The sequence below is a fragment of the Ranitomeya variabilis genome, chromosome 4 (assembly GCF_051348905.1).
Source record: "Ranitomeya variabilis isolate aRanVar5 chromosome 4, aRanVar5.hap1, whole genome shotgun sequence".
NCBI classification, from domain to species: domain Eukaryota; kingdom Metazoa; phylum Chordata; class Amphibia; order Anura; family Dendrobatidae; genus Ranitomeya; species Ranitomeya variabilis.
In genome coordinates, this window is record NC_135235.1 from 131,047,555 (window position 1) to 131,071,103 (window position 23,549).

At 40.8% G+C, this 23,549-nt stretch overlaps 1 protein-coding gene across 1 annotated transcript in view; it reads right to left on the reverse strand.

Moving 5' to 3' along the window:
- LOC143770046 (cGMP-dependent protein kinase 2-like) overlaps positions 1 to 23,549 on the reverse strand; it is a 363,231-nt gene that overhangs the window by 171,486 nt on the left and 168,196 nt on the right. The window contains exons 2-4 of the mRNA XM_077259271.1: positions 16,174 to 16,774; positions 4,438 to 4,604; positions 1,287 to 1,400 (exon numbers count right to left, since the gene is read on the reverse strand). Coding sequence (XP_077115386.1) covers positions 1,287 to 1,400; positions 4,438 to 4,604; positions 16,174 to 16,634 — 742 coding nt within the window. The 5' untranslated portion in view covers positions 16,635 to 16,774. The remainder of the gene's footprint in view (positions 1 to 1,286; positions 1,401 to 4,437; positions 4,605 to 16,173; positions 16,775 to 23,549) is intronic.

Consider the following 23,549-nt stretch of genomic DNA (forward strand, 5'->3'; position numbering starts at 1 on the left):
TTAGTAAGAGGAGGACTAGTCTTGTTCTATATTTTCTGCCTTACTACATTGTGTCATACAATATAATTTATTAAAGGTTTTTAATGCTTTTTATATATGTTTGTCTTGGATTAAAGTCGGCCTAGTCCAAAAATAGAGACCTTAAATAGAATTGGCGCAAATCAATTCTCGGGATCCGGTTCATCAGTGTGAATAAGTGAAAAATCAGCTCACCCCTGAGGCGTAATTCCAGTCCAGGATAGGAGTACAGGAATCCTGCTGCTGCACAGCACTTGGCAACTTGAACAGTGTGAAAATGGATCCAACTCACACACCAGGGTGTTGATAAAAATCTTTCATTCGGTTTTATTTGGAAGAATTCTTTTTAAAATGGTACAACATCAATTAGGACGTCTCAAACAACATTGCAAATATAAAATAGGGGTGATGTATAAGAAGAACCATACGCGTTTCGAACAATAAAGTTCTCGAACACTAGGTGACCAGTGCTCAAGAACTTTATTGTTTGAAACGCGTATGGTTCTTCTTATGCATCACCCCTATTTTATATTTGCAATGTTGTCTGAGACGTCCTAATTGATTTTGTACCATTTTAATAAGAATTCTTCCAAATAAAACCGAATGAAAGATTTTTATCAACACCTTGGTGTGTGAGCTGGATCCATTTTCACACTATCCAGTTCATCAGACATACGGTACCTATCATCTGTGGTCACTGAACAGGAGCCCTGCTGACATAAGAGGCTCTTTGATTAGCTGGCCTGGCTGGATGCTCATGTGATGTTGCACCAGACTGGCTAATCAGAAGAAGAGCAGCAGATGTCATCAGGTTAAAGAGGCGGTTCTCAGGGCTCCTATTCAGCAACCACAAATGAGCGACATGTCTGATGAATGAGGTTATGAGAAATGATTTACACTAACCCTAACCTTAAATTCCCATATTGCCAATGCCATAGGTATCCACAAAAGAATAATATTGAATTTCACTATCATTCAGATAGGTGTGAATGTACCTCTAACCTACGGAAGTTGCAAAAATAATATAAAAGATTCTGTGGATCATTTTTACTCTGCGTTTTACTGGTGAAATACATTACATAAAATCCATGTTTTGTTGCTCAGTGAAGGTTAATTAAAATCAAATAAGACACGATGAACAATGTTATGGGGTTTACAACTTAATGAAAAACTAAAAGGATGCAATGACATAGATATTCCTGATGTATTGCTTATTGTCTCTTTTTATGTGGAGTATGATTGTGGTTAGCCGTGGTAATGACTCATACCTTTCACAGTGGCTGTTCTCTTGCAGTTATAGAGAATTGCTAATTCCCCAAAAGCAGTCCCAGGATGCATCTGCCCAAGCAGCCGACTGTTCTGTATAACATCAAGCAGGCCCTCTGCAAGAATCAAGTAATCACATTAACCGGCAAATATTTTTCGACCACTGTGTAGTTTTAGCTAGAGGCTACAAACATATAAATATGGGAGCGCACAAAGAGGAAACACTGAGCACCAGAGATCAGGCAGAGCATGAAGATCATGCATAATGTCTAGCAGAAAACGTTATCAGAAAACAATGCTAACCAAGCCCCAAATTAATAAGAATTCTGCATTCTCACAAAATGTAGCAATAAGAAAACTAAGTAAATACATTTTCCTAAAAAGCTTCACTTGTCTATGTCCATTAATTCAAGCAGTATAGATGCATTGCCTTAATATTGAATCAATCATAAAGAGCAACAATAAGATACATTATTCTATATAAGAAATGGCAACATTTCTAGATGTTTTGTCTCTTAAGTTAGGCCTCATTCACATGTCCGTGTTTAAACATGTACGTGAAAAAAGTGATACCAGTGTCATCCATGCTTTTCATCAGTGTTTTATCAGTGTGTCATCAGTGTGTGCTCTATGTGTCCGTTGTTACCATCAGTGTGTGGTCAGTTGTCAGTTTTTACCATCAGTGTGTCATCAGTGTTTGGTCAGTGTGTCCATTTTTACCATCAGTGTGTCATCCGTGTTTGGTCCATGTGTCCATTTTTACCATCAGTGTGTCATCAGTGTTTGGTCCATGTGTCCATTTTTACCATCAGTGTGTCATCAGTGTTTCATACATGTGTCCATTTTTACCATCAGTGTGTCATCAGTGTTTCATACATGTGTCCATTTTTACCATCAGTGTGTCATCAGTGTTTGGTATGTGTGTCCATTTTTATCATCAGTGTGTCATCAGTGTTTGGTCCTTGTGTCCATTTTTACCATCAGTGTGTCATCAGTGTTTGGTCCTTGTGTCCATTTTTACCATCAGTGTGTCATCAGTGTTTGGTCCGTGTGTCCATTTTTACCATCAGTGTGTCATCAGTGTTTGGTCCGTGTGTCCATTTTTACCATCAGTGTGTCATCAGTGTTTCATACATGTGTCCATTTTTACCATCAGTGTGTCATCAGAGTTTGGTCCATGTTTTTGTTTTAGCATCAGTGTGTTATCAGTGTTTGGTCCTTATGTCCATTTTTACCACCAGTGTGTCATCAGTGTTTGGTCCATGTGTCCATTTTTACCATCAGTGTGTCATCACTGTACAACCTGTGTGTATGTTTTTACCATCAGTTTCTGTTTGTCACTGAATGTTTGACATTGAAGCTAGAAGGAGCTTGGGAAACCAATATCAGCTTTTTTGTTCATACAAGAATAAAGTAGGACACATATATGGGAAAAACAGACAATGACCAAAAATGCAAGAACAGTGGATTCAGCAGTGTTGAAAATCGACCTACTTTTATGAACACAAATAAAGAAATGACATGTGAATTTGTCCTGATTCTGAATAAGCCTGGATTCAGCCAATAAATTGGGGTTGGCAATTTTTTTGTTTTACTTAAATGTGAGCACCACAGTCACTTGCACAATGATCACATATTCCTGCTGGGCTCTGTGCAGGCCAATCACAAGATGCAGCGTGGACTTGCTAATTATCAATGTGGCCAGTGATTGGCTGATGTTATTTGTTTAAATGAAGCATGATGAAACTGGTAGGGGCACTAGGAAGTTTTGGCACAGGAGCAACAGGGGATTACTAAGGTGAGTATTATCTAATATTTTACATTATTTTGAGAGGTTTTTGAACAAAACCAAGTGACCAGACTCTTTAAAGGGATTTTACCGTTTTTCATAAAATTGAACTCAAATATTGTGCTTGTAAATAGAAGCAATTTTGCAATTTACTTCTGAGTAAACTTTTCAGCCTATCTTGTGATATTAACACTTTTCTTTTGCTTACAGCTTATTGCCTCGGATACTGACCACCATTTTTAGACACTACTGAGTGCTTACAACTTACAAGCTCTTTTCTTTTGTGCTTCTTAGCATTGTTTGGAATCTGGTCAGAATCACTGGAGGGTTCTGTTACCTCCTAATCCTGGACAACTTCAGAGCAGTTCTTACAGGCTATAATGCAGCAGTGGTCGGTCTCCTAGGCAATGCATTGTCAACAAAAGAAAAGTGTTACTAACTCAAGATTTTCTGCAAATCCAGCAATACCTATCTATAAGGGTTCATGAAGACGATTGTAGTTTTGATCACACTCGGACCAATGTTATTTCATGAGGTCGATTGGTATGAGGAAAAAAATTGCAGTATGCGACAATTTGCCTTCATGTTTATGGGCCCATGGAAAACTTCGGACCTTCATCCGAGTGCAGTCCAATTTTCAAGGACAGACAGAGTAGAGAAAATGGAGAAACTTTTTTTTTTTAATTTCTCCATGTCCCAGAAAAACTGGTCCCACTCTGATGAAACTCTGATCACAGTCTAATTAGAGTGTGATGAGTTTAGGCTGGCTTCACACTTGCATTGGACAGAGCTGCGGAGGGCTGCGTAGTTCCTCCGTTAAGCCCTACCCACTGCCACACCTCTTCCATTCAGCTCCACCTATGTCGGCATGCTTCCTGCGTGCCTATCTTTAACATTGGGTATGCAAGCCATGCGAATATATGTGGATGCTTCCGCATGCGTCATTTTCATGCTGCGCCGACCGCAACAAAATGCAACATGTTGCTTTCGACGCAGTTTGGTGCAGCGTCAAACCGACACATGCGGAGGCATCCACATAAATCCGTATGGCCTGCATACCCTATGTTAAAGATAGGTATGTAGGACGCATGCCAACGTAGGCAGAGCTGAATGGAAAAAGCGCGGCAGTGGGCGGGGCTTAACGGAGGAACTACGCAGCCCTCTGCAGCTCTGCCCAACGCTAGTGTGAAACCAGCCATAATCGGACTGTTTTTCTCGGATAGGGAACATGCGGTCACATGCACCTTTCCTAAAGATGAGATTAACCCTTCAAGTTGTCCAGGCTCAGAAGGTTTTCAATTCTTCCCAATACAAAACACTAGGTTGGTGCACTACTATTCACTAAAAAATGACATATTCCTTACCTGCTAGAACATAGAGATGGTTTCCTGCTGCCCCTTCCTGAATGACTAGCTGTGATTGGCTGTACACCCTCTCATACATACAGTCCACCATCCTCCGAACATGAGAAGCCTCTAGCTGCCTCAAGAAGTCATTACTCATGATGGCTCCAGTGATTAGCTTCTTAGCACTAGGGATAAAAGAACATGATTCATATCTACTTCCATGTGCAAACTAACATCATAGCTTTATAATGCCACAACACCACAATTAAAAAATGACATCTGCTTTAGATATGAGCAATCAGCTGTATGGAGGGTCTGAAATAACCTTCTCCACAGCAAATATTTGTGCTCTTCTTATCATGCAGCAGAGGATAAATGTCATTGCGAATATCATTTCCTCAATATTGTGCCTCAGGATGAGGAGAAGAAAATGTTTCAATGTCTCTCTCCACATGGGAGACTATACCCAGTAATCATTTTAAGACAAAGACTCTAATATTATTTTCCATCTTTCCAAATGATATGAGAATTTAGTTTTGTTAGCCACTGAAATAATTCCAAAAGGATTCCTCCTGGGAGTTTTGCCTTCTGGCATTTTAGAAGACAATCATCAATGTCATCAGAACAGCTCAGCGGTGCTGTAACCTTTTAACATAGCGCTAATTATTTTTCAATTGGGAGGGCGGCAATTTGACAGTGTCTGATGGGAGCTGCTGAGAAATTGGTGTCTTAATATTTTGTCAGGCACATAATCATTTTTACTGAACATTTTGTTTAGCAAAATCCATAACATTTCTCTGTAAAATGTATTCAGTTAACAGCCAAGTCCCTGATTAAAAAGCTTCTTGTATTGACAAGTGCTGGGTGACATGGGATTTTGTCAAGGGCCTTTGAAGTGACAGCAGTGTAGTTAATGCAATCAAATAGTAAGGTAACCGATGGCATTTTAGTCAAAGCAAAAAATAACATTGACAGACATGGCAGTACCTTTACTAATGCACTCGACTGTTGCCGAAAAAGTTCATAAAGTGCAGGTTAACCAGCATCTGCCCACTACTGACAGATACTTCCTCATGGCAGAGAACGTATAAATTGCCCACTAAAAACCATTTAATGGAATTCAACTAGAGGTAAAGTTAAAATGGAATCAGTCAGCAGGTTTTCACCCCCAAACTATTTATATGCGTATGTAGCTATTTCAAGGGTAAGTCCAGCAATTTACAAGACCAGTACATTCCTTCATTACTGTGAAATAAGTGTTTGAATTGATATGCAAATGAGGCTGAAAAGCTATTTTCAGATCTGAAGCCTCTGTCACTCCAGCTCTATTCTCCACCCAGCATCTCCTCCTCTTACTTAACTGACAGACTCTTTACGATGTGACTTCAAGCAACGGAGTCATCAGTCCAGCAAAAGGAAGTGGCGCTGGGCGACGAATAGAGTTGGAGTGACAGTGGCTTTCAAATTACATATAAAAACCCACAATGGTCACAGAAATAACTTGAATCTGACAAAAGTAATAATAAATAAAAGATATTTGAAAATGAACAAATGAAAGTCAGACATTGCTTTTCAACCATACTTCCACAGAATTAAAAAAAAAATAAAACTCATGAAATACTGTAGGTTAGACAGAAATGATGGTACCCCTGAAAATAATGTGACAAATGGAACATGTTAAATCATGGTGTGTCCACTAACTAGCATCACAGGTGTCTACAATCTTCAAATCAGTAACTGGGCCTGTATATAGGCTACAGATATTCACTGTGCTGTTTGGTGACATGGTGTGTATCACACTCAACATGGACCAGAGGAAGCGAAGGAAAGAGCTGTCTCAGGAGTTTAGAAAGAACATTATAGACAAATGTATAGACATGTTAAAGGTAAAAGTTATAAGACCATCTCCAAGCAGCTTGATGTTACTATGACTACAGTTGCACATATTATTTAAGATCCATGGGACTGTAGCCAACCTCCCAGGACGTGGACATAGGAGGAAAATTGATGACAAATCAAAGAGATTGAAAATATGAATGGTAACAAAAGAGCCCAGAAAAACTTCTAAACAGATTGAAGGTGAACTTGACGCTCAAGGAACATCAGTGTCAAATCACACCATCCATTGTTTCCATTGTTGTATGAGCCAAAGTGGACTTCATGGGAGATGACCAAGGAGGACACCATTGTTGAAAAAAAATCATAAAAAAGCCTGACTGGAATTTGCCAAACTACATGTTGACAAAGCCACAAAGCTTCTGGGAGAATGTCCTATGGACAGATGAGAAAAAAATGGAACTTTTTGGCAAGGCACATCAGCTTTATGTTCACAGATGGAAAAATGAAGAATATCAAGAAAAGAACACTGTCCCTACTGTGAAACATGGAGGAGGCTCTGTTATGTTCTGTGGCTACTTTGCTGCATCTGGCCCAGGGTGTCTAGAATCTGTGCAGGGTACAATGAAATCTCAAGACTATAAAGGGATTCTAGAGAGAAATGTGCTGCCCAGTGTCAGAAAGCTTGGTCTCAGTCACAGGTCATGGGTCTTGCAACAGGGATAATGATCCAAAACACACAGCTAAAAACACCCAATAATGGCTAAGAGGAAACATTGGACTATTCTGAAGTGGCCTTCTATGAGCCCTGACCTAAATCCTATAGAGCATCTTTGGAAAGAGATGAAAGATGCTGTCTGGAACAGGCAACCTTCAAACACGAGACAACTGGAGCAGTTTGCTCTTGAGCAGTGGGACAAAATACCTGTCGAGAGGTGCAGAAGTCTCATTGACAGTTACAGGAATCGTTTGATTGCAGTGATTGCCTCAAAAGGTTGTGCAACAAAATATTAAGTTAAGGGTACCATCATTTCTGTCCAGATCTATTTCATGAGTTTTATTTTTTTTAAAATTGTGTGGAAGCACGGTTGAAAAGCAATGTCTGAGTTTCATTTGTTCATTTTCATAGATTTTTATTTATTATTAAATCATTAAGTCATTAAACGAGGGGTACCAACAATTTTGACCGTGTGCGTAGCTCTTTAGCCTAATTTGTATATCAATTCAAACGCCGATTCCCCAGAAATGGAGGAAGGTACTGACCAAGTAAAGATATTGCTGGACTTATCTTTGAAAGAGCTAAATGAGCATATAAATAGTTTGGAGTGAGAAATCCTACTGGCAGACTCCCTTTAAAGAGTATTACTTTAAAATTCACAAAAAATGAAAATATTTCCCAACAATTCTCTTAAATCATACATATGTTTGGTGTCAATGAACTTGTAATGATCTGGAGAATCATATTGGCAGGTCAATTTTAGCATTCAGTGAACATAGTAAAAAATCAAAACAAAAAAAAAACCACTGTGGGATTGCACTTTTTTTGCAATTTCACAGCACCCGTTTTCCAGTACACGACATGTTAAAACCAATGGTGCCGTTCAGAAGTACAACTCATCCTGCAAAAAACAGGACCTCACATAGCCATATTGGCAAAAAAATAAATAAGATATAGCTTTGGGAAGAAGGGGAGCAAAAAATGAAAACGCAAAAATGAATATACCTCCGGTCATGAAGAGGTTAAATTAAGTATTGAACCCGAGTGGCAAGCATTTTTATTGGTATATTTTTAATTTTATTAAAGTCTTAGCTGAAAGCAACATTTTTTTATTGTACAGAAATGTCTCTTTAAGGTCGGTTTCACACGTCCATTTATTTCCGGTACCAGAAAAAAAATGGTACTAGAGACATCCATGTCCGTGTGTCCGTGTGGGTACTACATGTGGTACACGTGTGGCAACCATGTGCCCACCTGTGTGTCGCATCAGTATCACACGAACAGCCGCCGGCTTTTTCCCATGGTCCACAGGTCACCTCAGTTCAGTTTTGTGGCATATTTCTTGGACTTCCCTGGAAAGTTGAGGGCCATCCAATCAGTGCAGAACATCGTATTCTTCAGCTCTTATGGTACCTTGATTTTTGCATACCCAATTCAAACAGTTTGCTGAATTTTTACGATAGGCATCAACTATAAATTCATGTGTCATCTTTCCTGCATTAAGGAACTGGTTAAAAGTACCATCACAAATGGCAAAGTGGTATGAATACCATTTCCTTGACCAACTGTTTTTTTTAGATCTGTAGTCCACCCAGAATCCCCATAAGGGAAAAACAAATGGTAGCATATTGGGTCACAGAGTCTACTCCGCATAGATATATTTTGTAAAATACCACTTTTAGGATGAATTATAGTGCCACAGTTTTCTGGGGGTGTACCATCTACACTGAGGAACATGACAGCAATTTCCTCTCTGGCAGTTGAAGTGTTGATTCTGCTCTGGAGCACAGTATTTACTTTTTCTCTCATGAAAGTCATGTTATATTCAATTGGCGTTCGGTTTTCTAGATTTGCCTTTAGTATTTGTTCTTGTTCAAATTTCAGCATATTTTGGTATTCTCTGGAGAAAAGATTGATACCTTCGAGAATTCTTTTGAGATTTTCCATTACATTACGAATGCATCCAGTGTTGGCTGGATTATGCATTCTTTTATTCTTTTATTCAAGTATTGAGCCTAATCCAGAATATATAACTGGGCATATGTTGGTGATTCACCTTGGTTAGGGTATAACGCAGATGTTATATAGTAAATTTGACCATGGATACTGTAACAGAAAGGACTTGCTCACTTGTAAATTGATTGGTCATCTTGTGCACCCATTTATGTACTATTGTATGATCTTATGTTTTCCATAAAATTCTTGGAGATTGGTTCCGGTCCCTTCATGTAATTAGTAATCCAGGGATGCATTCCTACTTCTTCCAATATAATGATTCCATTATGACAACAGACTGTTGTAATTTTATTTTTTAAATGGTTTGCATTGCAAAATGGGCATTTTTTGTTCATTGGGCCAAGATAGCATGCATCAATGTCATCTTCATTGAAGTTTTTGGCAAGCAAATCAGTACTGCAAGACCTCAAGTTCTAACACCAGCGGGCAGGTTGGTTAGTACGGGCTATTCTGTGTCTGTCAGTATTAGCTTCATGATGCTGCTGAAGCTCACCTTCCATTGTATTCTGTCGGGCAGACATATGCCTTTTCCCCAATACTACAATTGAAGGTGCTGTACTATAACCTTACTGTTGCGAACCCTTTGAGCTTTGGCCCTTCTTGCTTTTTTGCCTGAGCTTCCTCCTCAGAAGGTGCTTTCAGGCATTACAACTGCATTATTGTTGATCGAATAAGGTTAAAAACTTTTAATGGTGTTTTTTTTATTTTATTGCAGCATTAGCTGCTAAAGAAATGAATTTGTTGTTGGGTTGTTGGTGCAGAAGTTTGTGGGTGAGGTCTTATATATGTCTTCCTATCCTGGCTGCTTTACGACCTTTTTTTTTTGCACTGCGCCCAGACTTTCTAGGTCTGGTGTTGCCTATGTATTCCTCCGTTGGCTTTTTTCCTTCCCTTTATCCTTTATCTTTAATTATATTTTTAAACTTAAAGTTTTATTACTCTTGAAGTAATTTTTTCCAGTAGCCTCATGGGCAACATATGCGTAGTGCTCTGCTCACGGTGTGTTACAATTAAAATTGTGCCAGGGTTTGTTGATGTTATAGTACATTACTTCAATAAAATGGTAGCAAAGTCAGTGCGTGAGCATACCGCAATATCCAGTGACATTTTGTTGAAGACACTGTGTCTGTGAATTCACACACACAGTGTGTTCAATAAAATGGTGCCAACGTGTTTTATGTGCACGCGTTGACTCCGGCGCCACAGTGTGCAGGCGCTGCCCACACTGGCTTCAGACAGAAGGACGCATCCAGCATTATATTTAAGATGGTCAGCTGACTATGCCAAAATTGAAGACTGGCTCCAGTAAAAATCTCACTGTTTTAATCAGTTTGCAATATAATAAAAGATTCCTTAAGCCTCTTCCTCTTGGCAAAAGGATGACAATTTAGTGGGGCACAAGTCAATGATAGAATTTCTTGCTTCTCTGCATCTTTTCCAGAAGACTGACTCTTTCAGGATCTTTGAGAGGACAACTATATTTCTTATTTAATTTAAAGAAGTTGTTCACTACTTTACATTGATGACCTATCCTTAGGATAGATCATCAATGTCTGATCGTTTGATCTGCCAGGTTCCAACACCAGGCACCCCCTTGTGAAGCTGGCTATCTTGATAGTGGCTACCACAGGGTACTGCACATCTAACTCCTATTGATTTGAATAGGAGGCGGATGTGCAGTTCTAAGCCTTAGCCACTACCAGAAGATGGATCAGACATTGATGACCTATCCTAAGGATACAGTAGGTCATCAATGTAAAGTAGTGTACATCTTCTTTAAAAATAATGTTTTAGGTTTAGTTTTCCTTTAAATAATGGAGATCAACTTGTAAAAAAAGGTGCCCTTGTGTCAGATCAAGTGACTGTTCCAGGGTTTAGTCAAAGAGCCATTAGGAATAAATCTTAAGATATATAAATAACTGTGATGCATAGATTAACATTTTCTGACACCCTTGAAGGATTTTTAGAGGGATTGTTTAGAATTTTAAGAAAATGACCAATGGGCAGAAAATATTGTCAAATTAAAATATAACCATTGTAAACTAATTAAATCTTTAGCTACTCCAGCACTGCTGCTGCTGTGATCTCACTGTTCCTGCAACAATGATGTCATGTACATCATTCACTATTGCAGTGAAAGACTGTTTTTAGCATTCACAATTCATACATGCAATTGGTTTTGGTTTTGAGGTCTGTGGTTGGTTGCAGCACTCATATATGTAATCATATATGTGATGTTATCATTGTATTACTTTATCGAATATCACCAAGGAGGAGGCATAGGGGAGACTAGTCGGATAGGTGGGTCCCCGGTGACTTCACCGTGTCTAGTCACAGGCACCGGTCGGGAAGAAGCTGCTGGGGACCCACCACTCTGACTTGTCTTCTGCGCTTCATGGTCCTTTGTGGCTATTAAACTATGTGTGAAGCGATGCACTGTTTCAGAGTTAAATATATATAGCTGAAATCATACATCCACGGTCTAATACATGCTGCTTTTGGATTGGGCAGCATGTATCAGTTGTCAGGTTCCCTTTATTATACAGTTGGTGTTGACTCCGTTGCTTTTTTGCTTTTGTATTTCCAGTCCTTGAGTTGCCTTCTTAAAATCCCAGACAAACCTCTGACGAGGGCCAACAGCCCGAAACACCGTGTCTGCGAATTGAGATACTGATTTGGCTTTTATCCTAAGTCATATTGCACGACTCGTTAAAGGGTTGATTGTGACTTGTAGGATCGCTACTTCCAATAGGTGGCGCTATAGAGTTAAGTCCTCTTTTTTTCAGCAGAGGCAATTTGCATAGACAAACCTCTTACATTCAATGAAGGGAACACTGTGCTATTTGAATCCCTTTGTCATTTTTGCACTGTGCAGGTATGGCAACTGAGTTTTATTTAAAATGTTCTCAGGGAAAAGAAAAAAATAAATAAAGGAAATTAATTATGAGTAGATTCCTAATTATCTTTAATTAGCAAATCATATTTGTTTTACCTAGGGAGATAATCACTATAGTACAATACAATGGTTGTTACACTGTTACACTGTTGAAGAACATGCCCTAGAATGTTAATAGAACAGGAGCCTATGAGCTTGTTAAGTAAAAAGCTCCAGATCACAGCAGCTGCTCTCATTCAAAAAGGCAGGGTGGAAAGCAGTGTGAGCGGTTTCTTCTTACCTCAGCACCCTTGGTATCTGCATTATAAGGGCAAGGACACAGGATGGACAGCAGTGTGAGCAGCCTCTTCTTACATCAGCACCTCAGGTATCTCCAGTATTAGAGCAAATGCCTCATTAGATCAAATACCAAAGCACCCATGGGATCTCCAATATTAGATCAGAAAGTCATGGTGTACAGCAGTGTGAGGAGCCTCAACTTACCTCAGCACCTTTGGTATCCTCTGTATTAGATCAAAAACACAGTGTGGACAGCAGAGCTCCTGTCCTATTAAAACTCTTGGACAGTTTTCAATTTGTTTAACCAAATAGCAGCCATTTTGATCTGCTACACTAATTACCTCCCTAAACAAAATACGTGTGATTTGCTATTTAGGAATTTATTTCTAATTTATTTTATTTATTTATTTCACTCAGTTATATAGCGCCATTAATTCCACAGCACTTTACAGAAATTTCTAATGACATTTTATTTATTTTTTTCTCCTATTTCCAGATAATCCCTTAAATTTGAATAATAGTGAACATTTATTGTTAAACTCTTAAAATCAGTAAGTGAAGCATATCAATAGATGTAGTGTTTTTAACCCCTTAGTGACAGAGTCAATTTGGTACTTAATGACCCAGCCAATTTTTACAATTCTGACCACTGTCATTTTATGAGGTTATAACTCTGGAACACTTCAACAGATCCTGCTGATTCTGAGAAAGTTTTTTTCGTGACATATTGTACTTCATGATAGTGGTAACATTTCTTCAATATTATTTGCGATTATTTATGAAAAAAATGGAAATATGGAGAAAATTTTTAAAATTTTGCAATTTTCAAAAGTTGTATTTTTATGCCCTTGAATCAGAGAGATATGTCACAAAAAATAGTTAATAAATAACATTTACCACATGTCTACTTTACACCAGCACAATTTTGGAAACAACATTTTTTTTTGTTAGGGAGTTATAAGGGTTAAAAGTTGACCAGCAATTTCTCATTTTTACAACACCATTTTTTTTAGGGACCACATCACATTTGAAGTCATTTTGAGGGGTCATTATGATAGAAAATAACCAAGTGTGACACCATTCTAAAAACAGCACCCCTCAAGGTGCTCAAAACCACATGCAAGAAGTGTATTAACCCTTTACGTGCTTCACAGGAACTGAAACAATGTTGAAGGAAAAAATGAACATTTAACTTTTTTTGAAAACATTTTACTTCAGAACCATTTTTTTCATTTTCACAAGTGTAAAAACAGAAATTTAACCAAACATTTTGTTGTGAAATTTCTCCTGAATACGCTGATACAAGTGACCCCATTTTTGAAACTAGACCCCCCCAAAGAACTTATCTAGATGTGTGGTGAGAACTTTGAATGCTCAAGTGCTTCACAGAAGTTTATAATGCAGAGTCGTGAAAATAAAAAATATTTTTTTTTCCACAAAAAAGATTTTTTAGCCCCCAAGTTTTTATTTTCACAAGGGTAACAGGAGAAATTAGGCTACGTTCACATTTGCATTGTTGTGTGTTGCGTCGGCGACGCATCGGCGACGCAACACACAACGCATGCAAAACACATGCAAAACGCATTGTTTTGTGACGCATGCGTCCTTTTTTTGCTTGATTTTGGACGCACAAAACTTGCTGCGTCCTCTGCGCCCTGATGCATGCGCCGCAGTGACGCATGCGTCACAAAACGCAAGTGCAATGCATGTCCATGCGCCCCCATGTTAAATATAGGGGTGCATGACGCATGCGTCGCCGCAGCCGCGCCCGACGCTGCGTTGCACAACGCTAATGTGAACGTAGCCTTAGACCCCAAAAGTTGTTCTCCAATTTATCCCGAGTACGCTGATGCCCCTATGTGTGGGGGTAAACCACTGTTTGGGCGCACGGCAGAGCTCAGAAGGGAGGGAGCACCATTTGACTTTTTAAGTGCAAAATTGGCTGTGGCGTTTAGAGACCCCTGATGTACCTAAACAGTGTAAACCACCCAATTCTAACTCCAACCCTAACCCCAACACACCCCTAACCCTAATCCCAACCAGATCCATAATCCTAATCACAACCCTAATGATAATCACAACCCTAACCCCAAAACAACCATAACCCTTATCAGAACCCTAAATCAACACTCCCCTAATCCTAATCTCAACCCTAACCTTAACCCTAATCCCAAACCTAACCCTAATCTCAAACGTAACCCTAATGCCAACCCTAATCCAAACCCTAACCCTAATCCCAACTCTAATCCTAACTTTAGCCGCAACCCTAGTCCTAACTTTAGCTCCAACCCTAGCCCTAACTTTAGCCCCAACCCTAACTTTAGCCCCAACCCTAACCCTAACCCTAAATTTAGCCCCAACCTAACCCTAACCCTAAATTTAGCCCCAACCCTAACCCTAACCCTAAATTTAGCCCCAACTCTAACCCTAAATTTAGCCCCAATCCTAACCCTAACCCAAAATTTAGCCCCAACCCTAAACCTAACTTTAGCCCCAAACCTAACCCTAACCCTAAATTTAGCCCCAACCCTATCCCTAACCCTAACTTTAGCCCCAACCCTAACCCTAACCCTAAATTTAGCCCCAACTCCTCTAGCTGCCGGCCGGCAGATCATGGCTGGCACACTGCGCATGCGCCCGCCATTTTCTTAACGGAGGAACAAGCCGGCGGCCAGGAGGGGACACAGGAGGATCCAGGGACACCGATAAGTATAACAGAGTCCCCGAATCCCCCTATTTCTCTGTCCTCTGATGTGCAATCACATCAAAGGACAGAGAATTACACATCGCTTTTTTTTTTTGCGGTCGCCGGTAAACAGTTAATTACCGGTGATCGCAAAGTGGGGGTCGGTGAAAACCGACCCCGATCATGTTCTTTGGGGTCTCAGCTACCTCTGGCAGCCGAGACCCCAAAGATCTTCTGGGTGCCGGCCTCAGGGCACACTGCGCATGTGCCCGCCATTTTTTGGCCGGAAGAAGATGGCGGTGCCCATCGGGAGCCATGAGGAGCACCGGGGGAGACAAGTGAGTATCGGGGGGCGATCGGGGACACCATTTCTCTGTCCTCTGATGTGCGATCACATCGGAGGACAGAGAAATTAAATGGGAAATCGCGTTATTTTTTTTTGCAACCGCCGGTAAACGGTTAATCAACGGCAATCGCAACCCGGGGGTCGGTAAAAAAACCCCGAATCATGTTCTCTGGGGTCTCGGCAACTCCCGGTAACCGAGACCCCAGATAAAATCACTTTTTCCACAGCGCCGAGAATTAACAGCGCTGTGGTTTAAGTACCCTTAACTGCCACTGTTAAAAGGCGTATTGGCGGTCGTTAAGGGGTTAAAGGAGCTTCTCAGAAACATTACTCTTGCACGTGCAGAAAGAGTTCAGATAGGGCTTTGTAAAACATGAAAAAATCCTTCTACAGCCTTAACTTGTGCACTGAAATTCAGCTTTTATTGGTATACAAATTAGGATACTGGTGGGTATATCAGTTCACATGCAGACTATGGCTCCTCTTTGCTCCCCACCCTTCCCCCGGTGCCACTCCTGTTTCTTTATTGATAGTGGAGAAACAGAGGTGCCATTATGCAACAGATGCACAGTCTCCACAGTCAATCAAGAAGTATAGGTGGCACTGCAGTGGAAAGAAGCAATGAGGAGCCACAGACTGCAAGTGCTTTGATACACCCACCAGTGTCCTTGCTAACCTAATTTGCATATCAAAAAAGCCAAGCAAAAGCACAGGGGATGGAACTGAAATAGGCATCTTTCGTGAGGTTTTAAACTACCTTATTTAGGACTACCTCTGCTTACACAGGGGTAGTGTTACAACAGGTATCCTTTAAATTAAAACATAAGAAAGATGTCATGATACAGAAACTAAATTTTTTTCTTAAAGGGAAGCTATCATCAGAAAATAAGCTATTGATTGCACCAATCATCATCAACCACTGGTCCAAAATCATTGAGAAAGTGAAAGAACACATAGAAGCAAAATAAATCCTTTACCTAGAATCCTTACGGACGCAGGTGACATCAGGATTCTGACAACTGGGACTGTAGTAATGCCGTGAGGTGGGTTCAGCTGACACTCCTTCCTTGGCTTTCTGACGTCTATGGGTGTCAGTAGCTTTTTCATTATATTGAGCAGGCCCTTGGTTTATGACACTTAGAAGCTTTTTCCTCTGACTTCCTTTTGGGGATAATTGGATATTGTACCCAATAGCATCCTGTAGCTTGTCTATCTGAACGGATTTAGTTTCCAGTTCCTTCTCCAGCTGTTTGATTTTGTCATCCTTTTCTTGCAGCTCTTTCCATTTCTGCCTTAGTTCTTCTTCGAGAAGCAGCACTGTCTCTTGCAGTTTAGTAAAGGCCCCAGAGGAATGTTCTCTCCTCCTGGAGGAGAGACAGCTATCTTCCCTCCGTGGGGCTCTGATAGTTCCATTTCCCATGCTGTTTTGATTGTACATCCCGGAGGAATGGTACTTTGCTCAGTAATTGCTACTTAGATGTCTGCTCTTCTCATGACTCTCAAAATGTTGGTTATAACAAAGTACATATGCAGATTACATTACCATTATTTTGAATGGATGAAGAATCTTATTGAAGCCTAAATGATGAAAAGGAAAAAAATAGTTAAAACCACATTTCTCATATTTCATTATACTATGTTTTACTGGCATTATTGGAGAGTTTCTACTAATAATTGCAATTTTTCTGAGTTGAAAACTCCAGTTCTACTTCTTGCATATATTTTCGTTTAATAGACCTCATGATAAAAATGGATTGACAACAGAATAATTCTTCAATACACGATAAAGTCCCCTTTTACTAATTCAGGACACGCTTTTACAGTGCCTGTGGCAGTACAAATGTAAGAAATCCCGATTCACAGTAGCGATACCGCCCATTGTTTGTAGGAAGGTTATGGCTGCAGTTACAGTAACTCATTCCTCTTCAGTGACTTGCTTACAGCACATTTGAAAGGCAGTTCCCAAATTTGCCTCAAAATAAAGAATGATCAATTTCTATATTGAATGCTTTATCTATTAATAATGCAGTTCTCTGTTATTTACCACCAAATTCTGTGGCAATTCAAAACAGGGAAGATGCAAAATGTGTTGTGAAAAGTACATTTTCCATAACCCAAAAGAGCCTTTCCCTTACCTTACAATATTCTATTTGCTAGATATTGAATAAAACTGCCATAACGTATCATAAGATAAGATCCATTTAGAGTAAACATAACATTAATAACACTGCAATCAAGTTAAAATGGGGTTTCCCATGAACAAAATACATTTCAATAAATAGACCTTGAAATAAAAATAAGTTCCACAATTAGTTGTGTTAAAAATGTTCCTGTCCTGAGATAATCTTATAAATGTGCCCCTGCTATGTAATGTCTGTGTCTGACCGTGCAGGGACATGAGCTGATCATACCACATCTCCTGGGCATGGGAGGAAGCAAAAGAGAGTATACAGACAGGACAGCAGGAGATCGCAAATGATTCCTTTTGTGAGGTGAAACTTTTCCTTAAATGTTTTTAAACATGGTTTACTACACAGAAAGCAGCAGCTGTGATCCCTTGCTGTACTGTCTGTATGCTGTTTTGCGTCCTCCCCTGCCAGGAGATGTAGTATGATTCGTCCATTTTCCTGCACGGTCAGACAGGGCCATTACACAGTACACAGCGGGACACATTTATAAGATTATCTCAGCACAAGAACATTTTATTTAACACATGTAATGTTGAAACTTATTTTTATTCTAAGATTTATTGATTAACCCTACTATTAGTGACAGTATAAATCTATGCCTTCACATATTTTAAGATACAGTAGCTATTTTATGGGGTAATGTATTAACATGATAATAATAATTTGTCATAATGTAGTTAGATTACACAAATACAAATGCTTCTCACTAAATTAGAATATCATCAAACTGTTAATTTATTTCAGTTCTTCAATATAAAAAGTGAAACTCATATATTATATAGAGTAATTACAAACTGATCTACTTCAATTGTTTATTTCTGTTAATGTTGATGGTTATGGCTTACAGCCAATGAAAACTCAAAAGTCATTATCTCAGTAAACTAGAATAATTAACAAAAAACACATGTAAAGGCTTCCTAAGTGTTTAAAAGGTCCCTTAAGGTACCTTCACACTAAGCGACTTTGCAACGATAACGATAGCGATCCGTGACGTTGCAGCATCCTGGATAGCGATATCGTTGTGTTTGACACACAGCAGCGATCTGGATCCTGCTGTGATACCGCTGGTCGTTGTTGAAAGTTCAGAACTTTATTTGGTCGTCAGATCGGCGTGTATCGTCGTGTTTGACACCAAAAGCAACGATGCCACCAATGTTTTATAATGGTAACCAGGGTAAACATTGGGTTACTAAGCGCAGGACCGCGCTTAGTAACCCGATGTTTACCCTGGTTACCAGTGTAAAAGTAAAAAAAAAGTACATACTCACATTCCGGTGTCTGTCACACGTCCCTCGCCGGCGGCTTCCCGCACTGACTGTGAGTGCCGGCCGTAAAGTAAAAGCAGAGCACAGCGGTGACGTCACCGCTGTGCTGTGCCTTACGGCCGGCAATCACAGTCAGTGCAGGAAGCAGACGGCGAGGGACGTGTGACAGACACTGGAATGTGAGCATGTACTGTTTGTTTTTTTTACTTTTACACTGGTAACCAGGGTAAACATCGGGTTACTAAGCGTGGCCCTGCGCTTAGTAACCCGATGTTTACCCTGGTTACCAGGGGACTTCGGCATAGTTGGTCGCTGGAGAGCTGTCTGTGTGACAGCTCTCCAGCGACCACACAGCGACGCTGCAGCGATCGGCATCATTGTCGATATCGCTGCAGCGTCGCTTAGTGTGAAGGTACCTTTAGTCTGTTTCAGTGGGCTCCACCATCATGGGCAAGTCTGCTGATTTGAAACATTTCCAGAAGACAGTCACTGACACACTCCACAAGGAGGGTAAGCCACAAAAGGTCATTACTGAAAAAGTTGGCTGTTCACAGAGTGTTGTATTCAAGCATATTAATGGAAAGTTGAATGGAAGGAAAAAGTGTGGTAGAAAAAGATGCACAAGCAACTGGGATAACCGCAGCCTTGAAAGGATTGTTAACAAAAGGCCATTCAAAAATTTGGGGGCGATTCACAAGGAGTGGACTGCTGCTGGATTCATTGCTTCAAAAACCACCACACACAGACGTATCCAGGACATGAGCTACAAGTGTCGCACTCATTGTATCAAGCCACTCATGACCAATAGACAATGCCAGTAGCGTCCAACCTGGGCCAAGGAGAAAAAGAACTGGACTGTTGCTCAGTGGTCCAAGGTGTTGTTGTCAGATGAAAGTAAATTTTGTATTTCATTTGGAGATCAAGTCCCAGAGTCTGGAGGAAGAGTGGAGAAGCACACAATCCAAGCTGCTTGAAGTCTAGTGTGAAGTTTCCACAATCAGTGATGGTTTGGGGAGCCATGTCATCTGCTGTGTAAGTCCACTGTGTTTTATCAAGACCAAAGTCAGAGCAGCCATCTACCAGAAATTTTAGAGCACTTCACGCTTCCCTTTGCCGGCAAGCTTTTTGGAGATGGAAATTTCATTCTCCAGCAGGACTTGGCACCTGTCCACACCACCAAAAGTACCAATACCTGGTTAACAAATAACAGTATCACTGTGCTTGATTAGCCAGCAAACTTGCCTGACCTTAACCACATAGAGAATCTACCGGGCATTGTCAAGAGGAAGATGAGAGACCCCAGACCCAACAATGCAGATGAGCTGAAGGCTGCTATCAAAGCAACCTGGGCTTCCATAACACCTCTGCAGTGCCACAGGCTGATCGCCTCCATGCCACGCCACATTGTGCAATAATTGATGCAAAAGGAGCCCCAACCAAGTATTGAGTGCAGTTACTGAACATTCATTTCACTAGGCCAACATTTCATATTTTAAAATCATTTTTCAAGCTGGTGTTCTAAAGTATTCTAATTTACTGAGATAATAACTTTTGGGTTTTCATTGGCTGTAGGCCATAATCATCAACATAAACAGAAATACACACTTGAAATAGATCACTCTGTTTGTAATGACTCTAAACTAGAGGGCTGCAGGATGACAGAAAACAAAAAATAGATTGATGACAATGAAGTAGCAAACAAATGGGGATCAAAAATAAACTATAGAAAAGTGAGGGTAGTTATGCAATTGCTGGCCTGTCTTCAGTGTACCTCCTTCAAACCATAACATGTGTGATTACAATCAATCAAACAAGAGCCCAACAAAGGCTGTACAAAAGATAAAAATGCTACAAACCAACCAGGTTCTAATTGTAAATATATATTGTGACAGCAACTCTAGAAAAAAGGAGGAAGACAACCTATTTGGTGTACATAAATGCCTAAAATATACCTCCTATGTAAGTAGCCCCTTATGGTAGGGGCATTCAAGGGAGAGACATCCACATACACATAAAACTAATCACATGCATCTAAAAAATCACAGTTGCAATAATATTGTTGCACTTGTATTAAGGACGCGGTTGTTCATTGATGGGTTAGACGTCCATGATCACTCACTGTGCATTTGAAAGACATACATATAAATAAATCATACACACCTAAAAATTACAATAGCAATGATATTGTTGCACTAGTATCGAGGTTAGCAATGTTCTTCTAGCTTTTGCTAGACCATGTGTGGGAACTAACGGCGTGTGACGTCAAACTCCTTCATGTACCATGCTGTTTTCTCGCACATGTGGTCTAGCAAAAGCATCAGGTGAGGCTCTGGTTGGGACTCCCTGAAGATCTTCACCATGTTCTATGCCTGTGTGTCCAGTTTTTGACTCGCTCCCAACACAGGATCATCGTATGGACAGTGAGTGTTCAGAGACAGTACATCCTCATATGGACAATTGTATCCTCGATACTAGTGCAACAATATCATTGCTTTTGTAATTTTTAGGTGCATATGATTTATTTATTCTCAGACGTTCATGTAAGTTTATCCTAGATCTGACTGCAATGGAGGGACAAGCTGTGGATCTCATAATATGAGCATGACAACTTTATATATTTCTATGAGGCTGTCATACTTGGATCAGGAGAGCTGCGGCCAGTTTGTGCATTGCTGTCTAATATCAGACCGAATTACACGGACTTCTTAATGTGCTCATACTGAAAGGAGCCAGACAGAGATGTCTCATGGCATCAAAAAAGTGCTTAGCCCACAAGGAATACCCCAGTAAGAAATCAAAAGCCTCACGAAGGGAGAAAAACAAGCGATGTGTTGAAGAAGAAGAAAAGGAGAGTGGTGTTCATGGGGATTCCCTACTGAGTGGAACAGAAGCTGATATATGCCGACTGTACATTACTTCATGCGAAGTGTGCTGTCTTCCAGGTGGCCAAATCAAAGGTGTGTCTGATAGGGTATCAAGACTCTTCAGTGCTACAGATGACTTCCCATGTCTATTAATACATGTAGGAACAAATGATACAGCAAGAAAGGACCTGGAAACTATATGCAGAGACTTTGAAGAACTAGGCCGGAAAGTAAAGGAACTGGGAGTGCAAGTCGTCTTCTCATCCATCCTCTCAGTGGATGGACATGGATCAAGGAGATTGAACAGGTTCCTACAGGTGAACAACTAGCTACATCAATAGTGCCATGAGCAACGTTTTGGGTTTCTTGACCAGAAAGTGAATTACCTGTTTGATGTACTCCTTGCTAGAGATGGGTTGCATCTTTCGGAAACAGGAATACACACATTTGGTAGATGCATTGCTACACTCATAAGGAGAGCTTTAACATAGGGCAATTTAGGATGGGAAATATACAGACAGGAAGAAATTTTAACTATCCAGGTATTTGTTGGGAATCTCAAACAAGCAAAAGTACTGGATTCAGAAAATTCTTATCTTCTCTTGTTGACAACTTTATCTTTCAAAAGGTAGAAGAGAGAAGAAGAGGATCTGCACACATAGACCAAATTCTTACCAACAGGTAGGAAACGGATGAGGAACTAAAGGTGGTTGGGAATTTAGGAGGCAGCGATCATGCTATCCTCAAATTTTGGTTTACAAGAGGAGGAAGACCAGTGAGGACTCAGACTTTAACCTTCCCGACCTTTGATGCCACGTAGGCGTCATGAAAGTCGGTGCCAATCCGACCCATGACGCCTATGTGGCGTCATGGAATGATCGCGTCCCTGCAGAGCGGGTGAAAGGGTTAACTCCAATTTCACCCGATCTGCAGGAACAGGGGGAGTGGTACTTCAGCCCAGGGGGGGTGGCTTCACCCCCCCGTGGCTACGATCGCTCTGATTGGCTGTTGAAAGTGAAACAGCCAATCAGAGCGATTTGTAATATTTCACCTAAAAAACTGGTGAAATATTACAATCCAGCCATGGCCGATGCTGCAGTATCATCGGCCATGGCTGGAAACACTTATGTGACCCCCCCACCCCACCGATCGCCCCCCCAAGCCACCGATCTGTGCTCCGCTCCCCTCCATCTTGTGCTCCGCTCCCACGTCCTCCTGTCCGCTCCCCCCATGCACCTATGCCACCCCCCCGTGCTCCGACGCTCCCCCCGTGCCCCGATCTCCCCCCTTATACTTACCGAGGCTCCCGGTGTGCATCCGTCTTCTGCATGGGCGCCACCATCTTCCAAAATGGCGGGCGCATGCGCAGTGCACCCGCCGAATCTGCCGGCAGATTCGTTGCAATTACATTTTGATCGCTGTGATAGGTTCTATCACAGCGATCGAAATAAAAAAAATAATAAATAACCCCCCCCTTTATCACCCCCATAGGTAGGGACAATAATAAAATAAAAGAAAATATTTTTTTTCTTTTTCCACTATGGTTAGGGTTAGAACTAGGGTTAGAACTAGGGGTAGGGTTAGGGTTAGGGTTAGGGTTAGGGGTAGGGTTAGGGGTAGGGTTAGGGGTGGGGTTATGGCATGTGCACACAGTGCGGATTTGGCTGCAGATCCGCCGCGGATCCGCAGCGGATTGGCCGCGGATCCGCAGTGGATTGGCCGCGGATCCGCAGCGGATTGGCCGCGGATCCGCAGCGGATTGGCCGCTGCGAATTCGTAGCAGTTTTCCATCAGGTTTACAGTACCATGTACACCTATGGAAAACCAAATCCGCTGTGCCCATGGTGCGGAAAATTCCGTGCAGAAACGCTGCATTGTATTTTCCGCAGCATGTCAATTCTTTGTGCGGATTCCGCAGCGTTTAACACCTGTTCCTCAATAGGAATCCGCAGGTGAAATCCACACAAAAAAACACTGGAAATCCGCTGTAAATCCGCAGGTAAAACGCAGTGCTTTTTACCTGCAGATTTTTCAA